Genomic DNA, 17,980 nt, shown 5'->3' with positions numbered 1-17,980 from the left:
TAGCAGCACCCTGAGCGGGCCCTGGCGCCTTCCTATTGCTCTTGGGTGCCTGGAAAAGCTAAGCTTCTTTAGAAAAATCATATGCTGGGCACATTGGATTTCACAGGTTCAGAGCAATGGGCTCCCTTCAGTTTTTCTTAGAGCACGGCCTTGAAATGGTATAGAATACGCGGAAAGATGATAGTGATCTGGGTCCTGCTTCTCAATATTCCTGATAATTTTCAGAGCTGAATCCATATTCTTAAATCAAGACCTAAATTAAATTAGTTAGGTCCTAGCTCACAAACCTTTCCATTTTGTTTTGCTTTTAATGGTTCTATTCTATTAGCTTTTAAAACTTCTGTGTCTTCAATAATTTGACCTCAAATGTAAAGAGCAAAAACAACTGCCAGTAATGATTTTTCCATCCCTAGATTATACAAACTTGAGAAACTGATCCCGTGCCAGATACTAAGGAGACTAGCCATATAAAAGTGACAGGGATGCGTGTCATCTTACTCAGGGATGTAAATTGCAGATACTTGTCTCACTTATTGGGCTGTTTGGGATACAAGGTCACTATATTTTCCCATTCGGATATTGCTTAGGGTTGTGCAAAAAGAAATTTACAAAAAGTGTTGTGACACAGACCACACAGAAATCTAAAGTTTAAAAAAGACCACAATCTCTCTCTTATTTTCCTCTTTTTCTCAGCTCTTATTTAGATGTCTGTTTTAGCATGGTCTGCTTTTTAGCAGTCAGGATAAGCTTGAGCCACACCCACATTTGTCTCCCTGAGGAGCATAGTTTTAATTTTCGAAAAAGCATCCTAGTCACTTTTATATGGGAGTCCCCCCGGACAGCTACTGTGCTGATAAAAACAGGTGATTTGTTCAGAGAAGGAAAGCTAAGATTGAGACAAATTTAAGGAAACTGTAATTGTGTAAAAAATCTGTTCTTACTTTGATATGACATCAATTAGTTGATGCATCAGAAACCCAATGACTCCAACAGAGAAGCCAATCATTCCCATCATAAGCCAGCGATCCCAGTCCAGCCGTGATGGCTGCTGTTCTAGCCAGTTCTAAAATGAAGCATCAACAAAAAATGTTACTGTAAGTTGTAAATGTGTGGAATTACATCTTATAGTTTTTTATGCTACTTAAATAAAATGTTTAATGCTTTAATATTGTGCTAGTAACAACTGCAGCTCCTAGCTTAGTACTGATTTTGTAATTTTGTAGTGACACAATGCAACCATGGTAAAATAAAGGAAGAAAAAACAGAAAGTTGATTTTGTTATTTTGGCTTCACGATTACATTGTTTTTGCTTCAAATGAATGAAACTGTCAGAGTAAATGGGGAATCAGAAGGTATCTTTTAGTATAAAATTAAATATGTGTTATGCGTAACGTCACATATACATTTTAGGTTCATAAAACTTTAGACAAACAAATTTCAAGGACTATTCAAGGATTTTTCAAGGACAAAGTATAGTTTTTCAAAGACTTAATTTATCCAATAAATCAGAATTCTTTAACCTTTTTTTAACAACTCATGCATGGCTAAACATACCATGGAGTCATTTACGATTTTTACTTTTTCAGCCATGGTTGATCATGTTATTTTAAACTTTCTGCAACAACACTTTGAAAAATGACTTGCAAGTGCATCTCAGGAACAGAAATAACATTTGAGATAAAGAAACAGAAACTTTTCTGAGAATATCTGTTGAGGATTTAAATGAACTTTATACACATGCCATGTAAGGAGAAAGATTAGACACCCGGAAAAATCTCTGATTTACTTAGATCAAAATTAATGATAATAGGATACTTGTTAATGAAGTAAATATTTAGCAATTATTGAATTCGGCTTTTGTAGGATATGGAGAATTCTTCAGATCAAGGGGGGAATTTTCAGCCTCCATGGATAACACCCTCTGAGACTTGCAAAATTCTTCATATCCTACGAAAGCCTAGACTACGAGCAGTCTCTCTTTTTTCTTGGTCTATTGAGCAAAATGCGCAAGACATGCAAATGACCACACGCGTGTAAAGACATGACAGTTCCACCATTTTGTTCAAACAACCAAAACAACTCCACGTCATCCCAGGTTTTCTTAGTCAACAGTTAGTTCAATAACCTACAACCAGCTGCACTTTTGACATCATTTTGACATCATCAGTTCAATATGGTGAATTATGCATGTGGTTTAAACCAATCAGAAACAGGGAAATATTTTGAATCAATAATAATTTATTTTATTATTTATTCAAAATATTTCCCCAATTCTGATTGGCTAAAAGCACGTGCATAATTCACCATAACCAGTTACTGATGACCAAATTTGGAAGAATTTTGTGTTTAACGAGGAAACGACGTCAAAAATGCAGCCCACTACAGGTTAATGCACTGTTAACCGAGAAGACCTGGGGACGAGGTTGAGTTGTTTTGGTTGTGGCAAAAAAATGGCGGACACTTCACTCGTTTCAAGAGTAAGAACTTACGGTGGCCCACAACTATCACAACAAAACCAAAAACCTCACAACAAAAACAAAATACCTCACAGCAAAACTAAAAACCTCACAGCAAAAACAAAATACCTCACAGCAAAACCAAAAACCTCATGGCAAAAACAAAATACCTCATGATCATGGCAAAACCGAAAACCTCACGTCAAAAACAAAATACCTCACAGCAAAACCAAAAACCTCATGGCAAAAACAAAATACCTCATGATCATGGCAAAACCGAAAACCTCACGTCAAAAACAAAATACCTCACAGCAAAACCAAAAACCTCATGGCAAAAACAAAATACCTCATGATCATGGCAAAACCGAAAACCTCACGTCAAAAACAAAAACCTCACAGCAAAACCAAAAACCTCACAGCAAAAACAAAATACCTCACGACAAAACCAAAAACCTCACGGCAAAACCAAAGACCTCACGGCAAAACCAAAGCTATTTTGCTTTCGCTGTGAAGTATTTGGTTTTGCCGTGAGGTTTTTGGTTTTGCTGTGAGGTATTTTGTTTTTGCCGTGAGGTTTTTGGTTTTGCCGTGAGGTATTTTGTTTTTGCCGTGAGGTTTTTGGTTTTGCCGTAATATTTTTGTTTTTGCCGTGAGGTTTTTGGTTTTGCTGTGACAGTTGTGGGCCACCATAAGAACTACAGCTGGAACTAGGCAAAATGATAGCTAAAAACATAGCAAAAACAGCAAAAAGACAACTCGGAGGACGACACCTGCTACTTGGAAAATATTTGTGGAGATGGACAAACCTGCACGTACACTATCGAAGATGAACTTAACATCGATGCAGGTAAGCATGTACTAGCAATGTTTTTAAAGTAAGAATTATTTTGAATGAATAATAAAGCAATTAATGAATTCTGCTTTCATAAGATATAAAGAATTAAGCAGATCTCGGAGGGTGTTATCCACCTCGGCCTTCGGCCTTGGTCGATAACACCCTCGATCTGCTTAATTCTTCATATCCTACTCAGCCTCATTCATTAATTGCTAATTATTTTTCCATGATGCACGTGATAGGTACCCCCCTCCCCCCGCCTTGCCGCCCTGTAGGGACACTACTTCAAACAGGGCACTTATTTGAAGGAGCCACCAATTTGAGCATTTGCGGCTTCTTGTTAACTATATACTTTCTCCCTTCATTACCCCTCCCCCTCAAATATATTGTTTCTAAAAGAATGGTTCCTGTTTCTCAATGGTACACTGGTAACAATTCACGAGAAAAAGTTGCTGGGTAGGCACAGTAAAGAAATAGCAGCCCACCAGCCGGAAATGATTTCAAATTTAAGCATCAGAGAGACACTCCTGGGTTAAAGCCTCTAGTCAGCTAAATTAATTGCAAGTTATCCAGGACCTTAGGTCCGTAGGTGCAGCCATATTTACTTTATAGATAGTCTACAATACCTTGTAAACAGTACTGTGAGGTGGCAGATAGTCCACACTCTCAAATTTTCCAAGCTGTTCTCTCTCCTCCTCCGTGTAATGATGATTTACATAGCGACTTTCGAATTCACGGCCCTTTTGGAAGAAGCTTATATGGGTTTCTGTAGCCCGCAGGGGGATATCTTCATGGGTCGATTCAGCATTCCTCCTCAAGGACATGTTGTTTTGCAAGGATCAGAGGTTCACAAGCTTAACAAGTTCGGTTAATCAAAGCAGGGCCGCTCCACAAACCCGCTGAACCTTTGATGAACGTACCCGCACAACGCTTCACTAAGCTATCCTTCCTGTCCTTGGGTATTGCTCTTGCTAGGGCAAAGGATATTACAAGAACGAACTATCGCTACAAGTGGGCATCTGAAGAATCAATTACGTCACATACAGTTGCTCACGTACACATTCATTTTGGAGATATCCATCACGGAAACTAGCATAGTAATTAACTCGTTTAACACATCTACGATAAAAACATTCAATTACTATCACAGACTCAGTGGATGGGGGTATACAGATTTTTATAGAAACACGGGAAAAAAACTGGCAATAGAACTTGAACTCCCCAAACAAATTGGTAAATGAGATCTAGAAAGTCGGGTTGTGAAAAGAGTGAGGATGTTAAACTTTTGTGCGTTAGAAAGAGTAAGATAAACCAAATAAGCTAGGGCAAAGGATATTACAAGAATGAACTATCGCTATCAAGGGGGCTTCTAAAGAATCTATAGCGGTACTCACCTATATCGGCTACGAAATGTCAAACTGGCACTAATGTTGTAAACACTGAGCCGCAGGGCACGCACGTGAGGCACGACTTCGCTCCACTGCGTTCGGACACAGTTACATACTACATACGGGCACTGTTAACTGTTCGCTCAGTTTAACCCAGAAGGCGTTGCGTGTTTCGATTTCTTCCCATTTCAGCGCAACATTTTATTTTTCCTCAACTTTTTTAAAATGCAACACGTCACAGGAAAAAATAACGGATTCCCATTTTTGGATATTTTAGGGTATTTAAAGAATACCCATGAAAATCCCAAATTTGGCAAAGTGAGACAAGTCCCAACCAGGCAATTCCCAACCAAGTTCCCTGGTTGGGACTTGTCTCACTCTTCCAAATTTGGGATTTTTGTGGGTATTCTTTAAATTCCCTAAAATATCCAAAAATGGGAATCCGTTATTTTTTCCTGCACACGCCTTTTTAGAGGTCTATATCTCGGATAAGGTCGGACGACGGACTTTACACTTCGAGAAAACAAAGACTATTGCATTATAATACTATGATAAGATCTGTATTGCATTATGTCAGTTCAATCTGGACTAGTTGTGATAAGTTAAATTTAAGCCTTGTTTTTAAGTTACAAAAGAGGGCAGCAAGGGTAATTTCCGCACTCCAGTACCCTTGCAACGCTTGAAACCGTTGCAACACTTGAAACCCTTCCAACACTTGAAACCCTCGCAACGCTTGAAACACTTGCAACACTTGAAACGCCTTAAACCCTGGCAACGCTTGAAACACTTGCAACACTTGAAACGCCTTAAACCCTGGCAACGCTTGAAACACTTGTAACACTTGAAACGCCTTAAACCCTGACAACGCTTGAAACACTTGCAACACTTGAAACGCCTTAAACCCTGGCAACGCTTGAAACACTTGCAACACTTGAAACGCCTTAAACCCTGGCAACGCTTGAAACACTTGCAACACTTGAAACGCCTTAAACCCTGGCAACGCTTGAAACACTTGCAACACTTGAAACGCCTTAAACCCTGGCAACGCTTGAAACACTTGCAACACTTGAAACGCCTTAAACCCTGGCAACGCTTGAAACACTTGTAACACTTGAAAGGCTTACAAGCCTCGCAACGCTTGAAACCCTTTCAATGCTTGAAACCGGTCTTGCAACACTTAAAACTCTTGCAACGCTTGAACCACCTGCAACACTTGAAACCATTGCAACCCTCGCAAAACTCTTGAAACCCTAGCAATCAATCAATCAAATCAATCAAGCTTTATTAACAAAATCTATCCTATAATTTATTACACAAAAATCAATCAACCTTAAAAGTACGTGATTAAATAACTAAAATAAATTCTATCTTAAAGGGCAACTCTCGGGAAAATTACCCCTGTTTTTTAAGTTCTCTACAGTTTCCTAATGGTATGTAATATCTCTCTTTGGTGAAATTTCCGATACATCTGCGAAACTTATTTTTTTATAATTTTTCGAAAACTCGATTTTGGCCGCCATTTTGAAAACATTCGGATTTCAGATTAGTCACGTGATTTTACGTCACACGTTTGGAACAGGGATTGCCAAGAGAAGATTATAAGAGAAAAACGCACCAGATTTCTCTTGCAAATAAAGGAGAAATAGAGCCTCTACTGTCATATTAACGTTCAGGAAAAGCATTTCGATCATGGTTCCATTTTTTAAATTTACACGGGCATCAGATGCGGGTGATTTAGATTTTTTTTGGATTTTTTTGTTAGGGTAATTTTGAAGTCGCGTTAGACATTTATCGACCCGAGGTCATTAATTGTAAACAGCTATGCTGCTAATCTGCTACGTATAATACAAAGAACATCTTTCCTATAGCAGATTTAAAATTCTGATACAACCTTTAATGTTACCTGATGGGTGTTGATGCCCTTCATTCCTCGAAAACGACTTAATTTATTCCCGCGAAATACTCGCATCTTTGAAGAGAACTCCGTCACAGACCGCCGTACCGGCCTGATTCTATACCGCCTTTTTTGTTTTCACTTAAGTGTGTTGTTCTTGTCTGAAATCTGCAGGTTCTATCCATTTACCTTTGCTCCTAAACAGGCGAAATAAAACTCACTTCTCGCCGAAAGTTGCGATTTTATGATCATTATTTTGAATGTAGTTATTCGAGATGTGCTCTCGAGATTGTAGCGTCGTTCCATTGCAAAACCTGTACACACGCTAAAATTACATGTAATGTGCCTTTTAAGGGTAGAAGGAAATTAAAACGGTTAAAAAATTTGATTAAAATAAGATTGCTTCATTATCTTTAGCGGTACTTTGTACCCGTCCTACTTGCGAACACTATAAAACTGCCTTGATAGCACGAGTGTCACGCTTCTTTTGCAATACTCCCCTTAGGGACTTCTCACAAGAAAGGAAAAAAGAAATTATTAGAGAGATTAAGATTCACGTTTACGCCAAACGGCAGACGTGAATTTCTACGACGTGACCAAGTTTCCCCCTTATTTTCCGTTTACTCTTTATTGCTTCTACACAAAAATAAGTAGTTTTATGTCAGTTTTAACCATAGGAATCGTTTGGAGCTGTTTTTATCTGCTTATTTTCTATTCTGAGAAATTCTCAACTTGGATCTGACGTTTGCCGTTTGTGGTAAACGTGAATCTTAATCTCTCTATTAACTCGTTGTTAAATCCCCGACGCGATACTTATGGAAAATTCCAAGGAGAAAAAAGCGACAACGGGAGCGAAAAAGAAGAGAGAACTAGACAAGGTTCACTCCTGCAGTATGAACCTTTTATTGAAGGTTATGGCTCAAGTCTTTGCTGGCTATTAAGAAAATTCAAGGGCTTTAAAAAACTACATGTTGAACCTGCAACTGAATACCCCTGCACTACTTGCTGCATCCATAGAGAGGCCCAACAGAGATGAGGCAATGGGTTCTTTCGTTAGCAGATAAAATCTTTCCAGCCTTGTCAACTAAAGAAGGACTACAATGCCCTGCAATGTTTTGATTCTTTGTAGTTTAGGCTAAGCTAGGTCACTACTGCAATTAGTGACTTAGATGACCATGCACTGTATGGTCCACTTAAACTATGACCGGTTTTCTTTATTATTATTGCCTTATCAATTAAATATGCAAGATGGAAACAATCCATTTGTGAATTCTAATTTAAAAATGAGGATTTCCAATTATAACCTAAAGATATACAGCAATGAACAATAAAATATCATTTTATTATTAAGATATAAAGTTTCAACTTGTACATTTTTTCCCAGTTAACAATCACACCTGCTGGAAAAAAAGGGCGACATGTTATTAGTCAAACACTAATCCACCATTATTATTCAGAAGCTGTGAGCAAATAGAGAGAAGAATTATGTATTTCCCACACACCATTGGACTTTAAAAGACCATGTAGTCAGATTTTTAGTCAGATTTTTAGTTCCAACAATTATTGTTGACATTTCCATGCTGCATATTTGAGTTAGGGGCATTTTGTTTGCTGGGTAGCAACCATTTTAATGGCAACAAAGTTGCTCTAGCCCAGTCTTCCAGTGGTGAGCGAGAAAATTGCATCATATTTTATATAAAGTAGGGTTATTTGCAATATATCATATATATATTCAACTGCACAATGGAATCCTGTGAACTCCATCTCATCCTCCAACCTTTCAGGCTCCTGGAAATGAGGTCGTATGCACTTAACTGCACAGGAATCAAGGACGGTAATGTAACTCCTGTGTCCCTTCCAAGGCCTGAAGGCAATGTGCCTGCTTTTTTTATGATCTGATTCTTCTTATGCCAAGGCACCATACTGCTGCTTTTATTGCCATGCAGCTCATAACACCCAGTAATTCAGACAAACTGCCTGGAATCCTTGTTGTTCCACAATGCACTTTGGACGGCTCCTTCATATTTTCAACTTCAACTGCCTCCAAATATTTACATTTTACAAACAGCCACCTCTTGGAAGCAGATATTTTCCTCCTGCTATCACATTGTCTGGCAGTAGCCATACAAGCACCTTGTAACCATTCAATAGTAGTTATTTTCTTTAGTCATAAATACTGAACGTCGGTAAATGAAGGGCAACAAAACAAGTGTTGAACATTGACCTTCTCAATCTGCACCCAGAAAATTATCAACCTGCCACGAGTCAAGACATAAAACATTATTTCAATTTTGAGCTTATTCACTCTTTAACGTTTATGGCTTCATCATACTTTCTCAAACTCATTAATAATTCATTAAGAAAATACAAAGGAAATTAATGTTTAATGAGTGTTTGGAAATCGGATGAAACACTGCTTAGTATTTGCATCTTTAATTTCTCCTTCAAAAATGATTTTGTTTGAGAAGAAATATCAAACATTCGACACAGTGTTTCATCACCAGATGAAACACCTCGAAGTTCGTCAAAAATACTCCGCTGCGCGTCGTATTTTCAACTCTCTTCTCGGTGTTTCATCTGGTGATGAAACACTGCATCTCATGTTTGATATATTACATCTCCTGCCCATAACCACAAAATAGTTTCAAATATGTACACGTTTTCAATACTGGGTGTATTAGGTATAGAAATTCCTGCAGTTACCTGTATATCTCATCAAATGCAATATTATCGTAGTTAACACAACCATTGTTATGCTCTAGACAAAAACATAAGTGAATACGGCATGTCCCAGCCTCAAAAATCATATACTTGGGAGCAGACACGTTTTATGCAAGCAGTTAGTGGAGGTGTATCTAATCCCAACTTTTAATTCTCTTCATAATAACATCAGGATACGTAGAAGCAGTGTAGAAGCTAGAATAATAACTTCTGAACCAAATTTATTAACAGAGCAAGACAAAGTAAAAGGGTGAGTGAACGACTTGTAGGAAAACAACTGTACAGCGCCTTTCAATTATTATGTATAACAATCTGTATAACAACAAAAGAGACAAATTTTAAAGTGCAAGCACCCCACGAGTCGAGCATGAACGGCTGTCAAGGGGCAAAGATATGGAAATTTTATTTGCGTTGCAGTCAACGGATTACGAGAGCGTAGTTATTGCTTCCGGTATGAATTACTGCTTTTGTAAAACCAAGATTAAAGCAGAAATTAAAAAAAAAAACTACACTGAGACAACTTGCCCAGATTATTTTTGCCTCGTCGTGAGAGACCTCTGCTAGCAGGGAATCGTTACAAGTGGAAGGTGGTCGCTTTCGACTACTTGTACATGTGAAAACAATGATCTAAAATTATAAACGCTCAGTATACAAAAAAAAATGCGTGTTTAATTAGTCCTTTTCCTTTTACAATTTGAAGCATTCATAGCATTGATGAAATCAAGCGATATGCGGATCGCACTGTACACAAGAATTGTTTAAAACCATCTAGCCACTCACCATACTTCACTATCGAGATCACAGCGGGCGAGTGGCAGGCTCGATGTTTTCTGGCGACGCACAAACTTCATCAGCTTCGGACGATCTTCCGGCCGGTCAAAACGCCGGGGTTGAATTGCCGTGAGGGGTTGCCTTATACTTCGCATTCTAAAAGTTCTTGTACATCCGAATAATCGGACAAAGAGGTAGCGCTATCACTTGAAGAACTACAGTCAGCCATATTCGAGATCATTTGTTGTTCCACACCTGTGACGTCACGTCACGTGATAGGCAAAATCGAAGCGTTAATGGCGGAAGTTCGAGTAAGCGGCAAATTTAACACTTTGAATCTCGATTTCTGAGCCAAATAGATCGCTGACGATATATTTCTTGATGGTATTACAATGAGAAAAACATTTGCAAGGTTTTCCGAAAAATGTTGCCCTACGCGAGAGTTGCCCTTTAACCCCTTCAAGGTAATCCCTGGTTCAAGACAAAGACAGGGCAGACTTGAAAGAGTTGAGATTTATCTCGTCTTTAAGCACATTTTCTAGGCCATTCCACATGACTGCTCCCCTATAGCTAAAAGCCCGCTTAACAGCTTCAGTACGGGGCCTTAGTACAAAAATGTTCGAGGCACCTCGCACGTTGTAGGAATGAACCCCAGAGGTTGGTTTAAACATGTTCTTTAAACTCTTAGAGTAAAGGTTATTTAGAGATTTAAAAACACTTATTGCCACCTGTTTAGAGCGTCTTTGCTCAAGGGTATCCCATCTCAAGTCTTGGAGGATATCCGCAGATCTTGTATTATAATCACTAAATCTTATAATTCTCCCAGCCCTATTTTGCAGTCTCTGGAGTCTGTCACACAGGCCTTTTCCCATACATCCCCAAACTTCGGAGCAATAATCAAAATAAGGAGCGACTAAAGCTTCATACATTTTAAGTAGGGTTTAGCGAGGCACCAGGGAATACGATTTATGGCCCCTATACCTGCAGATACCTTTTTACAGACGGTATCTACATGGGATTGCTACCCCAATGCCTCGTCAACCTCTATTCCCAGATATCTATAATTAGTCACCCGAGTCAATTGTTGACTATTAACAGTAACGTTTAAGTCACCATTTAAATGCCTTCCAAATTATTATCATATATTTTGTCTTTTTGACATTTAATGTGAGTTTATTGGATTTCAGCCACTTTTGAACCTCATCCAAGTCTTTGTTTAACTTTTCTTCAAAAGTTGCGGGGTCATAAGCGGAAAGGGTAAGGGAGGTGTCATCAGCATACATGAGTGCAGATGATGACAGCTCGCATTCTTGTAGGTCATTTATATAAATGAGCAACAAAGTACAGAAACAAGGTAACAGAACCTTGTGGGACCCCACAACTATACTAACAGGAAGATAGTCTGATAGAGTTCCATTTACATAAGTACTCTGAAAGCGATTTGATAGGTATGATTTGAACCACTGAACTGCATGCGGGGCAAGACCATAAAGTTGCAGTTTTTTTAACAATGTGCTGTGGTCAACCGTATCAAAGGCTCTCTTAAGATCCAGAAAGAGTACACTGTTAATTAGGCCATCATCAATATTTAAGTAACAGTTGTTAGTAGCTTCAAGCAAGGTAGTCAAAGTAGAATGCATCGGTCTGAAACCATGCTGAGAAACTGTCAGCAAATTATTGTGAGTTAGGTACTCATAAAGTTGTTTGAAACAACCTTTTCGATTATTATACTGACAACTGGTAGAATAGATATAGATCTATAGTTGTTAGGATCAGACTTAATATCCTCCTTATATAAAGGTAATACTTTGGAAATTTTCCACTCGTCTGGAAAATACCCACACCTAATGGATAGGTTAATTATATGGGGTGAGAGAAGGCACGATTTCAGGACAAGCTTCTTTCAAAAGCCTTGCAGAAATACCATCTAGGCCCGTAGCCTTGTCGACTCGAAGGGAACTCACTAGACGGTGAACAACACCGCAGTGAGTTTCGTTCAGGGTAAAACTAGAATCTGATAGCGTAATGTAGTCCTCGAAACAAACACTAGTTTTGGGAATATTATCGGCTAACCTAGGCCCCATGTGAGTATAGTGATAATCAAGAGCATTAGAGATTTCTAATGGGGTAGTACTTGAGTTATCTCCAACATCTATTCTATTTATTTCAGTTTTTGGTAAATTTCCGCCCAATATTGAATTTACTCCTTTCCATGATTTCTTAATATCCCCTAGATTTGTTTCGAAATACCTTTTATAGTAGTTAGTTTTTGCTTTCCTGATATTAGCATTTACATTGTTTCGAGCAATCTTATACTCGGTCCAATAAGCATCTGAATTGTTGATAATTGCAGCCCTTTTCAGTTTGTCCCTCTCAAACATCATCCTTTTTATCTCTGGTGTTAGCCAGGGAGCATCATTATTTCTTACTTTCCTTTCCTTTTACAACAACACCTTGTAACGCTTTACAACAACCCTTGTAACGCTTGAAACACTTGTAACGCTTGAAACCCTTGCAACGCTTGAAACCCTCGCAACTTGAAATCCTTGAACCCTTAAAATCCATGAAAATCCTGTAGAATGCTGGTCTCCGTGACAGGCGAAAAAAGGAGAGAGTGAGAGAGTAGGAAGAAAGGCTCTCTTTTCCCCCTTTCTCCTTATGCCTTTCCTCTTCTCAGTTTTGGACGCCTGCTAGGCAGGCTATCTTATAAATGCGTTGAATACGTCTCTTTATGTGTCAAGCTCTCTATACGAAATGCTCCCTTTCCATTTAAGTCTTAGAATGACAATCTCTAGTATGAAATTTAAATTAACCTTCTAGTTTAATAACAATCAACTATCAAACATCATCTCAGGTTGAAAAATTATAAAGGGACATATAAAAATTAATATAACAAAGGAATAAGCTGTTAGCCAATCAGAGGAGACCTTACGATAGCTGCTACATCACTCAAAATTTCCACCTTTTCTCTGCGCAGTGAGCAAAACAACCACTGTGCTCTCTAAAATTTCTCTACCTCAATTTTGTCTAGCCAGTTGAAAGTATTTCAATTCAGATTCTAGGGTAGTAATGTAAAACACATTAAAAAACGTACACAAACTAGACCACTGGCCAAGCGATAATCGCACTTTCGTCACATATCGATATTTCATGTGCCAACAAGAAGATCATTCGTTCTTGAAACCAGATTCTTTCGTTTTACTCGTTACACATTTGAATAACAACCAACCAAACATCCTCTGCAGCACTTAACTAAGGGTCCAAACAGGGTAGCTGTGTTACAAAGTAAACGTTAATCAAGTACATTATTGAACCGCCGACTGGAAGCTCAATCCGTGCTGTGTACCGTTGTACACCATGCCCAGGCCCTGGTTGTTCAAACGTTGGATAGCGCTGTCCACCGGATAAATCACTATTCAGCGGATACGTATTAGGGAAACCAATTGTGTTATCCACTGAATAGATTTTTATCCGGTGGATAGCGCTATCCAGCCTTTGAACAACCAGGGCCAGACTTCCAAGCAGTGGGCCCGTGTTCCAGTCCCTCTCGGACCCACCCTCACGGTCTTAAAATAACTGAGAAGAATGTGCTGCCTTTGTTTCAAATCCAAGGGTCCCGTTTCACAGCACTTTCGCTGGTATGACGTAAAATAATCCACACTGCTGTTCGTAAAGAGTAGGGGACCTAGAACCCGGTGAAGCGATCAACATCTCATGGGCTGAGTGGGTAATGAAGAGTTTGATATCAATTGGGAGGAAAGTCCACCTGTTTTATCCCCTGTCATCGTGTTGATTCACCATGGCGAATTTCACTAGTTTTTACATTAAATGTATTCTTTTTTTCTCTTCTTCTCTTTAGGTTAAGCCAAGAAATTCCATTGAGGCCAGTTCAGGGACAGGGAGAATCAATTTTACTTAGATCGTCTGACTAATTTACAACTTTTTATTAAATAAGCAATATAGGTTTTGAACTGAATTTACTATTCACAGCTTGTTTCAAATACCGTTACTACATTATTTAGTTTCAGAAACACGTATACATCCATTTAGACATACGTGCATTTCATAAATTAAAGTAGAAATAAACATGTATTTTATATTAGTAGAGAGACAATAAAAACTGTCGTTTGAAACGGGATCTTGACCCGGGTATGGAAATATTATTTTTTGTACTAAACAACCGTTTCGTTCGGAGGTTTATATTTGCTCAGGGCGCAGGCAAAAGACTCAGAGAACTGCCAAACTCCGACAGGTCATTTCCGACTCCAGGGAAAACCCAGGTCACTAATGTTCCAAAATGTATGATTGGTTTGATCTTGCCAAATATCTAATAATGATGAAAAAATTAATTGTTACATTGAAAGAAATGTCCAAAAAATAAACAATTCTTTAAGTGGTCTAGGAAAGAAACAGCTTTGAACAAATTGAAGATATTTTCATCTCTCTCATATTAAAAACAAAGAGGGTTTCCCACCGAAACCTTGATTTAAAAAAATGATTCCTTGTCTGGTTCTAACAGTTTTGCTCACCATCGCTTCGCCGCATTTCTGCGAAGGAGGAAGTCTCGACGCTAACTACGCTGAAAGCTCCTCGCAGTCATTTAAAACACCTTGTTGGTTGTGTGAAGTACCAAAGTGTAAAGAATGTTTAACAAGCCAGTGGACTCAATGGGGTTCATGCTCGTCTCCTTGCGGGAAAAAAGGATACCAGTCGAGAACTAGGCTCGTCCATCATCCGTCATCTTGTCCAAATGGATCGTGCACACATGTGTTACCAAAGGAATGGCGGCCATGCAACAGATTTTGTCGCAATGGAGGGACACCAAATCGATGGTTTTGCTCGTGTCCGTTAAATTACATTGGCGATTGCTGTGAAACAGGTTTGTTAGTTTGTGTTAAGAAATGACATCGATCGGCTTCAATCAGTATAATTTCAAATATCAAATCCAGTTAAACTGATTTCAATATTCTTTACAATTCCAAAATTCTAGTTGAAATGGTAAAAGCAAATTGAGTGTCACACGAAAAAAAATAAAACAGCGATGGAGGCGAAGAGAGTATATTTTAGTTTAACCTTAAGTTACATAGAGCGTAGTGAATCACCAAAGCTAGTTGCTTGCCATCAGATCGACTATTAAGACAAGGGAGTAACTCAGGATATAACTTTTCCAAGGCCTTCTAGGTGATTCAGAACTTACTTTATCGACCAGATTTTTGTGTTTGACCAGACTTACTCGACCGACCATATAGGACCCTCCCCTTCAACAACTTCTCTGCCACATCCTAGCAACAACCAAAGACACGCTTCAACAAAACATCTTTTTACCCTCTAAAATAATAATGAACGTAAAGTATCAAGCGAGCCCTTTCAAAGATTGGAGTCTTCGTTAAAATGTCGCATGGTAGGGTTTTGTCAACAGACTCAAAAATTGTCTACAACAGGTCAATATTGACATTTAACCAGGACCTATATAATTAAATGGTCAGGTTGTCAACTTCACCGTCTGACTTGCCACAAATTAATAACCTAAGGATGGAACATTGGCAATAAGAAAAAAGGGGAACGCAGATGTTCTTTAAACTGATATTTGATATCATTTTAGTTTGAAAAAGGACGATCCTTTTACAATTCTCCTTTCCTGTTTATTTGTCATGCATAGAGGTTAATTTGTCGATTCCCTTGTAGAATTTTTGGGGTGGAGCAGGTGGGGAGACTGGAGCAAATGCAACAAGTCGTGCGGTTCCGGTGTACAAGAACGCATGCGCATGTGTATTGGGTCAATACAGTCCAACGCGTCTGCATGTGGTGGAGCGTGCAATGGGCCGAGTATGGAGACTAGAGCTTGCAACCCGAAAGACTGTCCAGGTATTACGCTTGTATACTTTTGTGATGTCGTTAAAATGTTCTGCGCAAGCGAAGACGCACAGTTTAAATTCTATCATTTTACTTTCTTTTATAATATAACATCTCTGACTCACTGGTTCTTTTCACTTGCGCGTGACAGCAAAGGCCTCCGTCTTGTTCGTCGACCCCAAAAGAGATTTGGGAATGAGATTAAAGGGAAGTCTAAAGTAAAATTCACGTTATGATACAAATCAAGTCTAATTTAGAACAAAATACACCCTACTAGTGAGAAAGGCTAATGTATCACAGAAGCGGGTTGTAGAGATCAGAAGTTAGAGGAACGCTACAGAATGCAGGATGAAAAAACAGACGACCTTTCAAAAGTCAAATCAAATGAGCAATCTCGCACACGAATGTCGCGCAAATCACGTACCGAATGTCACGCTTTGATCGTGATTTTTTTTATGAGGTTTTGAACACAAGTGAGAAATAGTAGTGTCCCGTCACCCGTTTTTCTCACCCACCCCCGCCCCCCCACACCACTTTCTTTTCTTTTTATTTCCTTTTTTATCATTTTCAGTTCAGTTCGAGTCGCTTGGATGCTTCAAAGACAGCAGGCCTCGCTCTCTTCCTTTGCTCGTCGAGAACCTTCGAAAAAACATTGACTGGAACAACCTGACTAAAACAGTGAGAGCATGCGCGGAACTAGTCCAGAGGCGTGGTCTTACCATATTTGGTATCCAGTTTTATGGAGAATGTTGGAGTGGAGTGGACGCCTGGAAGACATACGACAAATACGGACCTTCGAAGAACTGCTGGAGAGGGGTTGGAAGGGAGGGAAGCAACTTCGTTTATAAGCTCAAAGAGTAAAAGCATAAATTTAGTATCACCAGCGGATAAAGGTTGTATAATTTCAAGGAAAGTCAAAATAAATAATAAAAGAAACAATGTAGAATTCAGTTTGAAATCTTTGAAAGGAGAGAATTGGATCAGATATACGTTGTTGTCAAAAAATAAACCACAGAATCCAAAATTCAACGATAACAGAGGACACCATTGTTTTGGTCAGCAAAGCAAAAGATAACAACCCGCCTTAAAACCATTTTTCTCATAATAACAAGATCACCCTCTTCAATAGCAACATTGTCGCGCGACGCGTTTGTTACTTCAGTTCTCTGAAGTGAGAGGCAAGAGTGGCAGGCAACACGCGAGGCAAACCGCTCCATAAGTCAAATGAAAGAGAGCCTGAGTACAAAAACGTATTTAGATTTTACTCCAAAAAAGCGCTTTCATCAAATAAGCACCGGACTAACCACTGAAATGTTAAGCGCAATGAGAACCTGGATCTCTCAATTTTAGAGGTGGTGAGTATCTAAGCATCACGTTAAACCCACCTTCGAAAACCATTGACCAGCTCTCACTCAAAAATGGTACTTCTTTGCTGCTTTTTCGTAGCTTGTACGGTCGCGAGAATCAAAGTGGCGGTAAATAATTATTTCGGCAAATCTCATCAGTTGTTTTACCGGATGGCCGTTGACAGTGCTGGCAAACAAAATGCTAACCACCGCTTGAGTAAATACCTTGAGGAAGAGCTCGTTAAAACTCCGCGCCTAAACAAAAAGCGGGTCAAAGCATCTTCTGTTTAACGCTGCCTAAGATCGATAATACGCACTGCTCCCAAACAACGCTGCATCGAAAAGATAAAAGCGTTATAAGCGCAGTGATATTTTAGTATATATTGTGGGCCACAAAGCGAAACTGAACGACCTAATGGCTGCATAATGGATCAATTATAAACGAATAAAACAAGCGTATGATTGGGCAAAATTTAAATTATATTATTAATTTCTTTCTTATTTACTGGACATTTGTAGAATCCTATGCATTAAAAAACGATCTATGGAAAATACTTTTAAAATTTATGGACTAATCGTTTAAAATAAACTAAAATTAATCAGATAAGATAACATCTAAATTGATATTTCTGTTCATTATTTCTTTTCAATAAGCAATTCTGATTTCTATTTTAATTGGTGCGTCATACTTGTAGGAATTTAACATCACTTTAAAG

General features: G+C 38.7%; 2 protein-coding genes across 2 annotated transcripts in view; one reads left to right on the top strand and one right to left on the bottom strand.

Moving 5' to 3' along the window:
- LOC140936253 (chloride channel protein D-like) overlaps window positions 1–4,282 on the bottom strand; it is a 37,191-nt gene extending 32,909 nt beyond the window's left edge. The window contains exons 1-2 of the mRNA XM_073385690.1: window positions 3,918–4,282; window positions 942–1,063 (exon numbers count right to left, since the gene is read on the bottom strand). Of these exons, the coding sequence (XP_073241791.1) occupies window positions 942–1,063; window positions 3,918–4,115 (320 nt within the window). The 5' untranslated portion in view covers window positions 4,116–4,282. The remainder of the gene's footprint in view (window positions 1–941; window positions 1,064–3,917) is intronic.
- Window positions 4,283–14,525: 10,243 nt separating this feature from the next.
- LOC140938482 (thrombospondin-1-like) lies at window positions 14,526–17,204 on the top strand. Its single transcript, XM_073387959.1, has 3 exons — window positions 14,526–14,944; window positions 15,751–15,930; window positions 16,490–17,204. The coding sequence occupies exons 1-3, from the start codon at window positions 14,560–14,562 to the stop codon at window positions 16,777–16,779; spliced, it is 855 nt and encodes a 284-aa protein (XP_073244060.1). The 5' UTR covers window positions 14,526–14,559; the 3' UTR covers window positions 16,780–17,204.
- Window positions 17,205–17,980: the final 776 nt, after the last annotated feature.

This window comes from Porites lutea, chromosome 5, assembly GCF_958299795.1.
Source record: "Porites lutea chromosome 5, jaPorLute2.1, whole genome shotgun sequence".
Lineage (NCBI taxonomy): Eukaryota > Metazoa > Cnidaria > Anthozoa > Scleractinia > Poritidae > Porites > Porites lutea.
The sequence above is the reverse complement of the archived record's forward strand: the minus strand, read 5'-3'. Positions and strand labels throughout refer to the sequence as shown.

Bases quoted from the DNA above. Each gene is read 5' to 3' on its own strand.
- LOC140938482 (XM_073387959.1), top strand. From the start codon at position 14,560: ATGATTCCTTGTCTGGTTCTAACAGTTTTGCTCACCATCGCTTCGCCG. The intron at 14,945-15,750 runs GTTTGTTAGTTT...ATTCCCTTGTAG, and splicing joins TGGCGATTGCTGTGAAACAG to AATTTTTGGGGTGGAGCAGG. The intron at 15,931-16,489 runs GTATTACGCTTG...TATCATTTTCAG, and splicing joins CAACCCGAAAGACTGTCCAG to TTCAGTTCGAGTCGCTTGGA.